At 29.5% G+C, this 16,523-nt stretch overlaps 1 protein-coding gene across 1 annotated transcript in view; it reads left to right on the forward strand.

The window, feature by feature from the left end:
* Positions 1–15,583: 15,583 nt before the first annotated feature.
* The window catches only part of LOC106684338 (xylulose kinase), a gene marked incomplete in the record, with an annotated part of 15,820 nt that continues 14,880 nt past the window's right edge, over positions 15,584–16,523 (forward strand). The window contains 1 exon segment of the mRNA XM_067050846.1: positions 15,584–15,745. Within this exon segment, the coding sequence (XP_066906947.1) occupies positions 15,713–15,745 (33 nt within the window).

A 16,523-nucleotide genomic window follows, 5' to 3' on the forward strand; every position in this document is an offset into this window, starting at 1 on the left:
TAATTTATTATTTTTAATTTTATTTTGAATTTTAACTAATGAGAAAATGTACTTGCATTTCCTTAAAATGTTTTATACAATCCCATTTTCCATCAATTATTTGGTTTTTAAATTAATTTTTAATAATCTTCATGTCACAAAACGAATATTCTCACATGTATTTTAGAGGCTTACATAAAGATATAAAAAAAACACAAAAAAATATATATGTATATAGGAAAAAAAAATTATTACACATATATAAATAATGCAAATTGAAAATTAAAATCATAATAAAACGATGTAAAAGATATAATAAAAAGCTTGAACATATGTAAGTAAAGTACTACAATTAATGGACTACAATCTAAAGTTATATAAGCTAGAAGGGGTTATGAAACTAGCAATAATACGGTGAACATGACCATATGATAAAGTAATATAGTGTGTAAGGAAACATTTAAAAGGAAGGATGTATAGAGGAAAGAAGGATTTGGAGATTAGAAGGAAAAAATATTCATAGCAAGACAAAACTTACGGTGCTTAAAGTTAAATGTGCCAAATTTTAGTGGAATCTTTTTTTCAAGAAATGGCAGAACTGGGGAAATTTACTTTTCGTTTCATTTACAGAAGGAATCATTAATTCCCGATCGGGTTTGCCGTTTAAAACTTCATTAAATTCACACTAATTAGTTCATTATTTGTTGTAATTACTTTGGGATTAAAAATAAATATCTTTATTAATTTCAGTAAATTATAAAATCCAGGTTATAACCAATTAACTATAAGAAAATAAAACATGTATGCGCAAACAGATTACCATCATCCTAAGCTAATGAAAAAGCATAGGATGATGATAAAATGAAAAATAACTAACGGCTGGGGAGAGATTTGTGGTTAGTACCTAGAACAAGGGGAGCGGGAGCATAACCTCCACTCCACTTGCCGTCTTCCTCAAACCTCAAATTCTTCTATCTGTTTGAACAATGCATTTCCACGAATTTTTTTATATTTTATTTGTTTTTTATATGATATCAAGGAGGATTAGCGGTTTGAAAATTACAGAATAATAATAAAGAATACAAAATTCTTAAAATTTAAAATAAAACAAGCATATTTTTGTCTTGAGCAAACTCCGATTTCCTAGTCCAAATCTTTTCCCTGATAAATTCGGCATAATTTACTATTCTAGTAAGAATATTATTTTTCTGATTTTCAGAGAAAAAAAGAAACAACGAAATTGAAATATTTATTGTATTGAAAAATTCATTATTCTGAACAATGAGCTTATGAATCGTTGTGATTATAAGCATATTTAAACACTAAAATTATGATGTTATTTAAATATAATATTTGAGTATTACAGCGTTAACATAAAGTCGTTTTTTATTTTATTTTATACCAGATCGGCCTGGATGGGCCTTACATGGTTGATATAACCGTTATATTATATATATTATTTTTTAACAGTTGACTATGGAGAGTACAAAAGACACCCCTAACTATATACAATGTTGCTATTAAAAGAAAAAAAAAATTTTTAATAGATAAGAGTAATGCTTCTTAATGAAAGAGGAATGTAAAATTAATAAAAAAAAAATAATGATATTTTTACACTTAAATAAAACAAACTATTGCTCCCTAATAGTGAAAAGAAACAAGTTAATTTGAAAAAGGGACGAGAGAAGTAAATAGAAAAAAATAAAATAATAATGAAAAAATAAAATGAGTAATAATAAAAAGTAAAATTGAAGTAGTGTGACTATGAATTAATTTTATATTTATTAAAGTTTATAACAGAATGTGCTGCAGCAGTCTGGGCTTCAGTCTTCAGGTTGAGGTTGGGTTTCCCAGGTCGTAGGTCAACTGTCGGCAACTGGGAGTGGAACTTCATGAACCGTTTTTTGATGTGATCCTCTATTGACTCCATTCGCGTTGCAATTAACTATTTCTTATGAACCAAGAAGCATTAACTGCGATTCTTAGGACTTTATTTTGAAAAGATTTTGGTTTTTTTCTTTTCGTGAAGGATGCCGTTCTCCAGACTTCACAGCCGTACATCAGCAGTGGCCTGAGAATTGTTTTAAATATAAGAACAGTTATTTCTAATTTTAGTTTGGAATTTATGTTTAGGATAGGATATAGCATTGCTAACCTTGCATAGGTTTGAGTTAGTTTGATGTTGATATGGTCATTCCAGGTAAGGCGGCGATCTAGGTGAATTCCCAAATATCTTACTGTTTCACTGGCAGGATTCCATTTCACATTTATACCTTTAAGGATTTGATCCGGTGGTTTTGGTGTACAGTCGTTATTGTTCGTATTCAAAATTCCAGATTTACTTACGAAAATGTGATTCCATAATCACTATCGGTTTTTTCAGCCTTCAAGTAGGTAAAACTATATTGTAAATATTTTTTATATATTTTTTTCCACGATTTATAGGTATTTTAGGTGCTTTTTTAGTCTACGAAATTCGACTCACAGCATTTTTATTATAATCAATATTATTGTTTATTTTTCTCTCTTTTTCAAATTCTATTTTTTTTTCAAATTATATTTTTCACTGTGTTAATTATTTATTTTATTAGTTCTATAAATATAAATTGTTTTTTCTGTTTCACTCTGTAATGACAAAATTATTATTATTTTTACTTAATTTTTTTTTTATGATTGATCTTCATAATTTATTATTTTTCAATGTTTAAAGCCATTGTACATAGTTAAGAGTGGTTTTTGCACAGCCGTTAAAAAACTAACAAAATGTTTAAAAAACCATGTAAGGCCCATATATTCGCACCAGGCCGATCTAGAAATAAAAATCAAAAGAGGACATCATATTGGGATATAAATATAATGTAAACTAGAAACTAACGTCTCTTTGAAAAAAAAAAATATTGAAATGAAAATAATTCTCTAGTAGATAAATATATACTTCTAGGTATTTTTTTATAAGATTAATCTAGTGTTATAAGGATGGTGGTAAACAAAATCTTTCATATAATAAAACAAACATTTTGCCAGCAAACACCCACAGGCCTATGATTCATTATAGAGGGCGCTAGACTTGGCGCCTGTGACTCACGCCTTGGGGGTTTACCCTGGCCTGTCTGTCCGTCGGTGAATACCAAATTCATTTCGGCTCCTCAATGTAATTCCCGAACACGCTTCGATATCGAGAGCTAACTGATAACTCGCCATCATACTAATAAGAACAAATAAGGGGAGGAAATTTCGAGAGACTGCTGCAGAAGATCTTCGAGACGCCGAAGAAGCCTGGAGACTAGTCAGACTATTTGGCTCCTACAGACCCTCCAACCCCTCTCCTCTCTTCGACAGTTCACAACATATATATTTATTTCCTCTGTTTCAATTATTCACCAGTTGTAAATCCTTAATTTTGATATAAATATTTTAACAAAGTTCCACGAATGAAACGATTAACAACATTATAGAGTAAGATTTATTAATATCGTCTGCTATTTAAACTATTGATTCTAATTTGCCATGTATTGTAATTAATTTATTTAAATAATATATTTAATTAAATAAATTAATTTGTTTAAGACGAGACAAAAAAAGCCTTGAAAGATTGCTCAAATAAGAATAGAATAATAAGAATAAATTTTTAATATTTTTTTTTTTAAATATCATGTGAGATGATAATAAATATTGGGTTGAATATGAAAAATAGCTTTGATAAATTTGAAGTAGGCAGGTGAAGAAATAAGGGATGTTTGAAACCATTGAGTTGAAATTCGGGAAAATTTCTCTAAAAATTTACGTAAAAAAACTTTCTATACATTTTGTCTGTATAATTAGTTGCAAAGCCGTAAGAGGGTTCTGTGATAAGGGCAGAATTCCTCAAAAGTGGTATAAACGCGAATTAGTTTTTTGATGATCACTCGAAAACTAAGCATTCTTCTAGACAAACACTCAATACAAAATTTAGTTAGGCAAAATTTCACACAACATGTGTATATTATATTTCATTTTCGATCAATCTGCTATGTCAATAGAGCGTGCTTAAGAAGGGACACTCTTTGGTTCTCAGTTAAAAACGCAATTCTACTTGTCCGGTTCCATGTAATTAGGACTATGTACATGACATTTGTGAAATATGTGTTTCAGGCATATGGTATTCATACTGGGGCACAATAAGACAGTTGAAGTTTTGTGGATTTTTTACTGAGTACCGGTGTGTGAGTAGCCATTCTTAAGTGGGCTATTCCACTTTTTGGAATATTGACCCTTATTGCAGTTCCTTAACCTTAATTTTTAATACAATTTTTCTCTCTAAAAAATATATATATAGTTTTCAAGATATATAATTAAAAAATGTAAAAGTGGCAAAATTTAGAGAATAGTTTTGTAAAAACAACCAAGGTTTCCAGAAAAATATTCTTTCAACTCTGAAGGTTTTAATAATAGTGATTTAATTGAAACATAAATATTAGAATTTTATTCTACATTTCTTCATTTCAGAAGAATAATGATGACAACAGAAGAAAAACGTCACATTTAAGTTAATGCTGCACAAAAAGAGACAATATCTTCGCTATCGGTTACTGTAAAAGATTTCGGTCTTCAAAATATTTCTAAATCATAAAATTACAATGATTTACCACTTCTCTAAGATAAATTTGAAAGGGTCAACGATAAAATTAAGTTATTTGTCAACGCCAGATCAAATTGAGTCCGGCACACCTTACAAAACATTTAAAAATATTTCACTTAAAATAAAAATTAACTATCCATCATAAACCCACATACTCTTGTAGTATATGTCAATTGGGGTGCAATGCAAGGCAGCTTCTCTTTACTCCAAAATAATTTACCAATTTTTCTAGTGAAATACAAAAGTGGTCAGAATTGTATGCTTTATTTCAATCAATTATGAACCCAAACACGCTTCAATCTTCTATCCAACGTTTCTATCGTTTAAGATCAAATCTCAGTGGATTAACTGCTTCAATTATCCTAACTTACTGCTAGTCTGTGAAAATTATGAAGTGGTACCGAATGCGGTGATTAGTGCATTTATGATGGATAGTTAATTTTTATTTTAAGTGAAATATTTTTAAATGTTTTGTAAGGTGTGCCGGACTCAATTTGATCTGGCGTTGACAAATAACTTAATTGTATCGTTGACCCTTTCAAATTTATCTTAGAGAAGTGGTAAATCATTGTAATTTTATGATTTAGAAATATTTTGAAGACCGAAATCTTTTACAGTAACCGATAGCGAAGATATTGTCTCTTTTTGTGCAGCATTAACTTAAATGTGACGTTTTTCTTCTGTTGTCATCATTATTCTTCTGAAATGAAGAAATGTAGAATAAAATTCTAATATTTATATTTCAATTAAATCACTATTATTAAAACCTTCAGAGTTGAAAGAATATTTTTCTGGAAACCTTGGTTGTTTTTACAAAACTATTCTCTAAATTTTGCCACTTTTACATTTTTTAATTATATATCTTGAAAACTATATATATATATTTTTTAGAGAGAAAAATTGTATTAAAAATTAAGGTTAAGGAACTGCAATAAGGGTCAATATTCCAAAAAGTGGAATAGCCCACTCAAGAATGGCTACTCACACACCGGTACTCAGTAAAAAATCCACAAAACTTCAACTGTCTTATTGTGCCCGAGTATGAATACCATATGCCTGAAACACATATTTCACAAATGTCATGTACATAGTTTATGTAAAATTATGAAGTGGTACCGAATGCACTAATCACCCATTATGAAAAGCCACGTAGAGTAGCTCAAGCTTATTTAAATGAAATCTCACTTTTTAAGCCCACCAATGCAAAACCTCTTGCTAGCCTAAACCACCTTCTCACAACTTATTATTACTCTTTGGAGGGCATTGATGATCTATCAAATTTTATTTTATTGACTCTGCGTTAATCAATCTCTATTCGTGCTAAAAAAAAATGCTCTATAAAATGCTAAAAAATATTCTATACTAAATGTTTTGGTATAAAAATTGTTTAAAGGTTTTTTTTGTTTTTTTATAGTACAATATTCCCAGAATGTATGCCATTTTAAACATTTTTCGACCACTGTCACATTTTCTCTGGATGTTTGCCTTGGAGCGTATTCGATCTTAGTTACACTGTGGACAGTATTCCTGTATAATTTTCATTCTATCATTTTGTAATATCTACTACGGATTATAAGTTTAAAAATACCTAGAAGCTGTTTTTAACCAATAGATAAAATATACTTCTTCAAAATAATCTCATTTGGCGGTTGAATATTTCATAAATAAGTAATTCCTTCCTCTCTCCATAATTATTTTTTTCATGTTAATAATCGCAGAAAACTTATCATCGGTTTCAGCTAAAAAATAGAACTTGTTATGGAAGTTTGTCCAAAAGTGAAGGTGAAATCTGGAAATCATACCTGGAGCATTATGACTTTTAAAACTTTGACTTATAAAGGAGAAATACCTTTAAAAAAGTTTCATTAATTGTAGTATTTACTCCTTTATATGAATTATGATTACAATTCATTGTATACCCAATTCTTATTATCTGTGTTTTAGTGTACTTTTTAATGATTTATTATATTAAATTACTCCAAAAAAAGGCTTATCATACGTTACTACGAAATAAAATATAGTTGTTACATTTTAAAAAAAAATAATAAAAATATGAGCCAACGCTCCCTCCAGTACATACTAAGTGACCAAGATTCCAGGAAGAGCTAATAAGAAGTCTGGAGTGGTGGACAGATTAAAAGAAGACTCTTTGGAGCAGTAACAGATTGCTCGACCGCTCCCTCCATTGTATCCTCTGCCTATTTATTTCACTGGAAATAATTGAAGCCTTTAATTGCGGCCGACATCTGGCGCCCAACAGTCCCTCCCCGAATCAAATACGCATTACGTATTTTCAATCTTCTACTAATAGGGGAAAGAGCCATTTGTTGTTCCTTCCATGATCAAAGATTGATATTAGTGTTTGTTTATTTTTTTTTTTAACCGAACCCCCTCCCGGAGACACGAAAAATAAATCGGTGAAACTGGATTACCTTCCTAAAACTGTCTAATAAACAAAAAATATAATTTTTTTTTAATATAATAATATTTATTAATTAATTTTATTGATGAACTATAGTTCCTATATGTGTTCCACGGTTTTACCCGCGTTAAATTTGGTTTAAGTATATCTGGTTCATGCAAGATCTGGTTCCCCTTACAAAATAACATAGGATACAGATTAAATTAAAAAGTAATTGCACAAATATAATTCAATTCAATGAGACTATAGTTAGGGGTTTTTTATGTTGTCAATTCTTCAAATTCGAAATAACTTTATAAATTCAGTAAATACACTTTTTTTTCTTGTAAATAATCCTAATTTAAAGTAGATGTGACTATAATTTCTTGTTTCATCTCTTTTTATGAATTTTTTAAAAGTTAAACACATAATGTTTGAGCTGGGGACCTGATTCCATTGATATGAAGTAGCATTCATTAATTGAAACATGCAAATTCTCTCAGGCAACCACTTACAACCACCATATCTTCCACAGATCTACAATTACTGATATGCAACCAGCATAGTAGGCGATTTGAGACCTATGACAAATACAAATATGAATGGTCTACACTAGGTAGTTGTGTCAGTGAAAAGAAATATAGGAACACATACATTTATTTTAATTTACATAAATTGGCTATAGAAAATTTTATGAATTAGTTTTGAACCTTTTAAAACATTGATATTTACAACTTATTTTAGATTAACTTAGTGATTGATAAATTATTTTACTATCATAAAGCAGTAAAATTGGAATTTATAATTTTAAATAACAGTTATTATTAATTCATTAATTTTTCATTTTCTTTTTTTTTTTAATTGAAGATTTATTGTTTATTGTTAATATAGAGGGATGGAACTTGCACATAACAGTTCATTTCTATTTGAAGAAATGTAAACCTAAAGGGCTTTCTAAAACAACTATTTTATTTAGAAAATTAATGTCAAAGGGGGAGAAAACTTTTAGGTCAAAACTAAACAAAACAAGGTCAATTTACTTCACTTAAGCATTCCAAAGTTTATCATTCCATACAAATCCACATATTTTGTCTTATTCTTAAATATTTTAGTAAAATATAGAAATAAATAAAACACTTGCTGTTAAATTGATTATAATCATTCTTTAATTACTATCACACTTTTATTATGGCACTTGTGTTTTGCTGAATCACAGATTGCAGTTGTTTAACCTTATGGTTTTTTATGTATCCAGATAGCTTTACCATGAAGAATAATTAAGTTAATTGAAGATAGAAATAGATATCATCGTTATTGTTGTCTTAACAATTTGAAAATGAAGCTATTGTCTAACCCCAACAAACATGGTTCATTACAATAACAAAATGATAGTTAAAAAATTATAAACTAATATTAATAGGAAGTCCATCCATAACACAGCTAACTGAGCAGCTAAACCGAATTATGGTTCAAAAATAACAAACAGTAAACAAACACTAGTCTTTTCCTAGGACTGTTCACACACAAGCTAAGCATCTAAATGAAATAGTAATGAACTAAGAACTAGGCAATATAGTAACCGGACCCCTCTAGATTTCATTTCTTTAAAATTTTATTAAAACTTGGAACAAAGGGAATTCTGCCATATTTTTTACAAAAGGAAAATAACAGATCACTATATTTGTTAATTTGTTAATTAACTACTACTCTAATGCTACTAATAACACTATCAATAATAATAAATACTACGAATACTACTCTTTAGTATCTCTGATGATGGAAGGATGGCTGAGCTCTATTATTCATGCAATTATCAGTAAACCAACATCACCCCGGCAATTTAAACTATAAATCTATGATTTTAAAGCATTACGATTCCTAGTAATGAGACCCATGGTAATTAAAATAATCAATGAAAACTGGAAGACTTAAGTTAAGTGTGAAACATAATCTTATGTTTCAAAAGCTTACTGAAAATATAAGAAAATTCAGGAACAAATGGTGATAATCTATATATAAGAAGATGGTCAGGATTGTGGTCAAAAGTGAAACAAAAATAGTTGTAAACTATTTTTGTTTCACTTTTGACCGCAACCCTGACCATCTTCTTATATATCAATTTTTACGGTCAACTATATATACATATATACAATGTGATAATCTACACTTTGAAATAATCATATTAATATTTTTATCTAATAAAATAATTTTAACATGCATTACCATTTAAAATAAAAATAGAACCATATAGTTTTTACTTGTATCTACAACTCAGAGACTATGTACAACAGATAGATAGTTCTTAGATGATATAGTATTGAGGCATTCCTTGTAGAAAGTTTATAATAATAAACTTTACTCAAATTTCAAATGTGTCTAATTCTTCCTTTACAATTTAACTAATATGTTTAAATATAACCAGCAGAGTATTTATTATGAAGGATAAATACTATTATTTCATTTATATCTTAGTATTTTTTAACATATTTGAATCAATTACGTCATAGATTTTTGATAAATAACAAAATTAAAATCATTATATTCACACCCTTATTTATTTTACCTCGAATATATGTCATCTATATATTCTAACCTAATTTATACTGCTTTCAAAAAGAAAACAAATTATAATATAAATTCTTGAATTCATCAACTCTATTTTTTTCAGGAAAACAAGAAATATAATACAATATAAATTAATAAATCTTTGATATGAATAGAAAAGCTAGATTTTTGAAAATAAAAATGTCAGATTACATTTCATAAAAAATATTACAATTTAATTTATTATATTAAAAAAATAATATTTTTAATGATGTTACTTATACAATAATTAAAAATAAAGCTCAATCTTTAAATTAAATTTATTCAATCATAATACCTCATTTATTTAATTTTTTTAGTTTCATTTATTCTTTTCTCAATATCTACCTAATACATAGAAATTAAAAAAAAAAGAATTTGGCTTCTTGTATTATACTAATGTTTGGGAAAATTGAACAAAACACCTTGGAAAGTTAAACACTGCAGGGATACTATTATTAATAACTTTTATTTTCTTAATAAAATTATTAAATTTGCATCATCATATTTCATGAACTTTTTAAATGCAATAAAAAAATTAAATCAATGAATCTTCAAAATTATTTATCTGTAAAAGGTCCATTGTAATAACTTCATGTTTTGTAAATATTTAATGATAGTTAAATATATGCTTTATATGTAAAAAAAATTACAAAGACAAACTCAATTTAATAAAATAATAAAAAAGGAAGCGTTGTAAGAAGTATCAGTACAGGCAAAAGTATCATATTAAAAATTATAGCATAAGGCGACAACGAAGTCAAGTTTTTAATAAATGCGAGAGATTATAAAATTTAAAATAAAAATATAAATTTATGCACCAAAATTTTAGCGATAGACATATTGTTGTTCCTATAATCTTTCAAACAGAATTTTTTTTTTGTAATTATTTACCTTCAGACGTTTGTAAATTAATCTTTAATAAAGATATTCAGGTTAAATATTTGTTACTTTCAATTTGTTATCAGTTTTAAAATATCACTGCACAAAAAATATTGATTCTTCATTTGCTAAATTCAATTCAATCATTACATTTTTCTCTCAGCATATGGTTATTATTTAAATAAAGTACTATTTTTTTTTTTTTTTTAAATTGGACTAAGGTAACCCATAACAAATTTAGTGAATTGAACTAATTTTTATTCTATTAGGTTGTATAATCCATTACCATATAAATAAATACAGCAATAAATGTAAATATATGGAAAGTATAATATAATTTGAAAATTAGACAAATAATTAACCATTAAGATCACACAGTGTGTTAATCATACTAAAAGTTCCTAACTGTATTAAATCCTATTTTTTTATGACTGACTTTTTATAGATTTTTATTTTAAATGCTTGATAGGTTTTGAATACTTTTATCAAAAAAGTATATTTTTCCTCTAGTAGTTAAATACAGTACAAAATACCAAACTAATTATATGTAGTTTGCTACATACCTTATCTATATTCACAGTGAATAGATGAGTGAAAGGACTACTATGTTTATAAAAAAGTTCTTCATACTGAACATTGCTACCAACCAATGAATTTAGAATAATGCAGTAATGAACTACACTGATGCCAACAGCATTTATTTATTTATTTTTTATAATTGATTTCTATTCTGATTGGTATATACTGGACATTTAGTAAAACAGTTAAACATGTATATAAATATTTTTCTAATAAATTTCTATTACATAAAATTTGTAATTGCTTGAATAATGTTGAATTTTATGTTGCTTAAATATACATATTTATATAAAAATCACTAACTGTCAAATTTATAAGTTTTATTGAAATTAATAGAAATCATAGTACAGAAAACAATGTTATTCCTACAAACTAAGTACTATTTTATTTATCAAATAAATGTTCATTAATAGCTTTATTCCTAATTAAAGTTGTTTGACTGGGAACAACGTAATAGTTGTAGAATTGACATATTAATTAATAAAAATTACAATTAAGTTATTAATGTTAAGATATTTCGGGATATAAACTGAAGTAATGATAGTATATTTTTCCAACACTTTCTGGTGGTTAAACAATTTTTTACTACTTCAAAAGTTCATGTAAGTATGATTAATCTGTCAAGAATTAGTGTGATTATTATACTGGTCTCTTTAATGACAAATTTAATAACTTTAAAAGGAAAAAATTATGAGGTATAGTTTTAGAGTTTAGACAGGTTAGTGTATATGACGGATTCATTTATTTAAATCATTATTATTGAAATGAATATTTTGTGTCAGTATATAATTTTTAATTTATTTTTTAATATAATTAAATTTGTTAAATATTTGTTAAAGTTATAGTTTTCTAAATAGTTAACTTTAATTTCTTGATAAGGAAGAATTTGAAAGATTTTTTGGATTTCGTGTTGAATAATTTAGTTCTTTTCTTAGCCAGTCTGTAGACGATCCAAAAAGTATACATGTCTAAAATAAAAGTCTGATGTCACATTCCTCTTAGTTTTGTCCATAGATATGTTTAAACGAATGTTTCCTCTTTGCGTAGGCCGTTACTATTGCCAAGATGTTTTCCATTGGCTCCCACTGAGGTCTGACCGCTACTAGGTGAAAATTCAAGGTGCCCCCTGGACGGAGGAGAAACTACCTGTTAAATCGTGAAGGGACAGTTGATTCAATCAGGATCGGCATGAAGGAGCAATTAGACGGAGCGATTGGTGAGCGGGAGCATTAACAACGTAGAATGTATTTTGAAAGGAGGGGAGGCGACCGCCCGGCTGGCTCCCAGCAAAGCAAAACAAACCTCGCCGTCGCCACGGCGCCCCGATAACTTAAATTGCCAAAAAGGAAGTCTCAAAAACAAATTGTTTTGTTGTGAGGGCAATGTCTAACCCTATTTCTAGCTCCACGACTTTTTTCTGTTTTCTATAATCTGTATGTGTTTGTCTCTTCATGTCTGGCCGCTGACAAGAAAGGGGAATGCAACTTTCTCCTCGTTAAGGTACTTCCGGATCCGTCCTTCGCTGGGAAGGTCCTCCTCGCGATCTGGCCCTTCGAGACAGCGGGCCTAGCAACAGGAGGTCCGGTGACTACAACGCACTTATCCATTTTTCTTCAGCATTCAACAATATATAATTGCAATATTTGTTTCAATAATTTCACTTGACTGTTAAAAAATATCTTAGACTAATGAGAACAACCGTTTTTTTTTCTTTTTTGCGACTTATTTCTTTAATACGTAAAGAACAAAGGATATCCTATCACAGTGAAATGGATAAAATTATACATAAATTAATTTTTAAATGCCATTCAATTGAGTGTGCATCATCACGATTTTTATAGGTATCAATGCTATCAAACCATACCTCAAAGTTCTCTAGACTTTAATTGAACCACACTAAAAATATTATTCTAGCATTGTATATTTACAATAAAAAATATTATTGTAGCATGCCCTTTCGTTGTTTCGAAAGACAAATACAGACCTAGAAACAATAGATGACTATCATAGAGTATAGATGTCGATCTCCAGACTGAACTAAATCATCGGTGGCAAGATTGTATCTCCCTGACGGAGTAGCCCGAGCCCTTATTAGCCTGTCGAAGATTGTGCCGCCAAAGAGGAACCATTCTGGAGTCAACTAAGGTTATCGCTACTTTGGCATCAATGATATTTTAAAAAATAATACGCTTTTGTTTTGTTTTCAATTTTCGTGTTTTCTCGGGGCATGGGTTGCTATTTTTATTTACTTTTTACGAATTGAGCAAACTAAAGAGCTTCCTTCATTCAAAATATTTTACAATAATATCATATATTTTATTGTCTATATCAAATAGCTTCTAGTACATTGTTTTGGGGGAGCTGAAGTCTTTTAATAGAACAGTATGAAATGATTCAGGGAAGATATAATTACTGAAGACAAGAAATAAAGAGGCAAGGTCGTATACTAATACACGATTACATTATACATTATGCATTTTACAGAAGCTTTCCGCGGAAGAAGAAAATAATTATGTGGTAAACTTGCAGGGTCTCCGTCAGCTCAGCTTGAGCCCAGGGCAAAATAATACAACGCGTCCCTTTCCACTCAAAATTTCATGTATTTTATTTTTTATCAACTATAGCAATAAAATGATTAAGATATGTTAAGAAAACGTTGTATCACTGCTCATAAACAACATACATATTTATAACTTACTTTACAGACAGTATGATAAAAGTACGTTCCTCCAAAGGGAAGGGGGAGTGGTGTGCCTCCTTAAGCTATAAATTTGTCTGTGATATATAAATAATTTACTTTATTTTCCTACGGCCTGCCGTGGCGGGCCCCTCAGTTTGCGGAGAACTGGGCGGTCGTTTCTTTCCCCTAGATCCGACCCTGACAGTCTTTCATCACAGTTTCTTTGCATAACCATGTTACAGCAGTTAGCAAAGTGCTAAGTATTGAAAGGTTTTTGATTAAATTGAAACAATAAAAACAGATAACCGTATTGATATTGCCTGTATCATTAATTCCTTGGAACATTTATAAGCAACTAAATTTCCCAGTTTTTTACAGCCCGGGCCCGAAGAGTGAAGTAGACGCCTAACTTGTATTCTTCACAGTGAACATCAACCTGATTGGACGCCGCTGCACACATACCAAAGTTGAGCCCACTTCCACGTCCCTTACTGATAGGCCGACCAGCTTACTTTCGCACATAGGCAAGGTTGAAAAAATCATTATTTATCATCTCAAGAGCTATAGCTCAGAGATAGCCTTAACCCCACGGGAGTAGACCAGCTTCCAGGCAAGCCTTTGTTCGGATCACCATTTGGTGAAGCCATAGGCGGAAGTAAGCTAAAGTTCAATTAAGAACGAAGCAGCCTTGGTGGCGACTTTTTAACTTACAGGAGGTTATTTAGAGGTGTCCAACCTGTTCTAACCTTAGTGGGGACATTTTTTTTTTTTATTACTCCCTTCCTTGTCATTTCTAATATACAGGGATTATCTAGAGGTAACCAACCTATTCTAACCTTGGTGGGAGGTCAAATTTTCATTTCGTGGGACCACCAGAAATAAAAGTCGACCCCCTAGGCCGGATTCGCCGCTGCAGTCGTGAGGCAGGCATGTTACTCCCTCAGCTACAAACGACCTGTCACTCTTGGCGGTGTTTCACCACTGCTACAAGAAACTCAGGCTTGCTAGCTAGGACTATGCCCTACAGGCTTAATCACCCGTCAACTCCTCCTAACATATCCCTTCGCCTCAAATCACAGGTCTATTAAAGTGTGCTAAGACCGATACTCCTGCATAGAGTATCTACATATAGTAGCCATAATAGCGGAGAGCGAAAACTGAATACATTCAAGCCTTTGACACTTGAATTAAAGATAGCGATGGAATATACTACAACAAGGCATATCAAATTCTTCAATACTGCTACTATTTATTGTTCCAGACTTTAAAACCAAAAGGACGGCCACAAATGTAACAAACTCAGTCAGGACTGAGAACAAATAATTGACTTACTGGACTGATTCCAGAAGACTGATTACCATAAATTTCATATTTCATAAAATTCAAAGTTCCTAAATTTCCATATCTTTCCACTCCTTAGATACCTCCTCGAATACACTATCGATGCAGTGAAAGAGAACCCATCAAAACTACCTCCTTATTCCTCCTCGTATTTATATTTATAGGTTACTATGTTTTGAAAAAAATCAGATTATTGTGATAATAAAAAAACTCCAGACTTATTTAATTAACTAGTTCATGTCTTTTAATTATTAAATTTTTAATAATATACATTGGGGATAATTACTATAAAAATATTAGGAAAATGAACATAAATCTAATTAAACTTAAAGTTTTAAATATTTTCAAAAAAATTATAAGTAATCCGGCAATAAATATTTGTAAAAATAAAGAATGGCAATGTAAATTGTTCATACACTATAAAGTTTTAAATTATTTAACAATTTTGATGATAAATAATAAATACAATTCCAACTGTTTGTATAAACAACTATGCCAGCAACTCATTCATAGCCATCAGCTGATACCCAAGGTCACTCAAGCTGTCATTTCATAACAGACGCTGTGATAAGTCATGTCTTGTAGTAGTAGGACCGGTTCTCACCATATGTAGGTTTTGTTTTCAACATTGTTTCCAATTTTATAAAAAATGTTCTTAGGTTTCGATTTCAGTACTCAACAGGTGAATGCATTTATGAACTTTTGTCATACATAACCATTATCTTACAAGAAACCATGTTTCATCTTTGAATTGCCTCTCACAGGTTTACTTAATAAAATTGTTATGTTTTGTTGTTTTTCTAGTTGAAAAGTATCGTTATTGACGAAAAAAGAGAAGTAAAGTATGAAGCTCATGTTACCTTCGATCATGATTTACCAGAGTTCAGGTAAGCTAAAATTAAAGAAAATGGTTATCATCTGTTATATATATATTTTTTAAACTTGTGTTCATATTTTTCATTTACTCGTGGCCAAAAGTTTTTTAAAATTTCTTCATTAGACAATATTGAGAAATCTTATTGCCTGAGAGAGTTGTAAAAAACATTTTTTTTAGTAGCTGATAAGTGACGTGTCAGAATACTAATTTTAGATTAATACGTAACCAATATTTTCTTCTTTAATCTAGTTTTTTGCGCAAAGAACCACTTACTAGAACTGTCATCAGCTTCTAACAAATCAATGCTAACAAAACTCAAAACCTAAGATAACAAGATTATTTCGTCTTTCACTCAACTACTTATTGTATTGTCAAATAATTCTTTGTTTAGTTCTTGTTTTCTTTAATCTAATTTAGGAGTATTAAATCACAAAATTTGTTACAAAAGCTACCTATATTTAAATGAATAAAAAAATTATTTATTTTAGTCATCGATATATTATTACAATTTTCTCATACTTCATTTTATCATTAAGGAAGATTTTTTTTGTGGTAAATACAAAATTTTATGCAAATTAATTAT

Source organism: Halyomorpha halys, unplaced genomic scaffold, assembly GCF_000696795.3.
Source record: "Halyomorpha halys isolate HHAL.00 unplaced genomic scaffold, Hhal_1.1 Scaffold571.1, whole genome shotgun sequence".
NCBI lineage: Eukaryota > Metazoa > Arthropoda > Insecta > Hemiptera > Pentatomidae > Halyomorpha > Halyomorpha halys.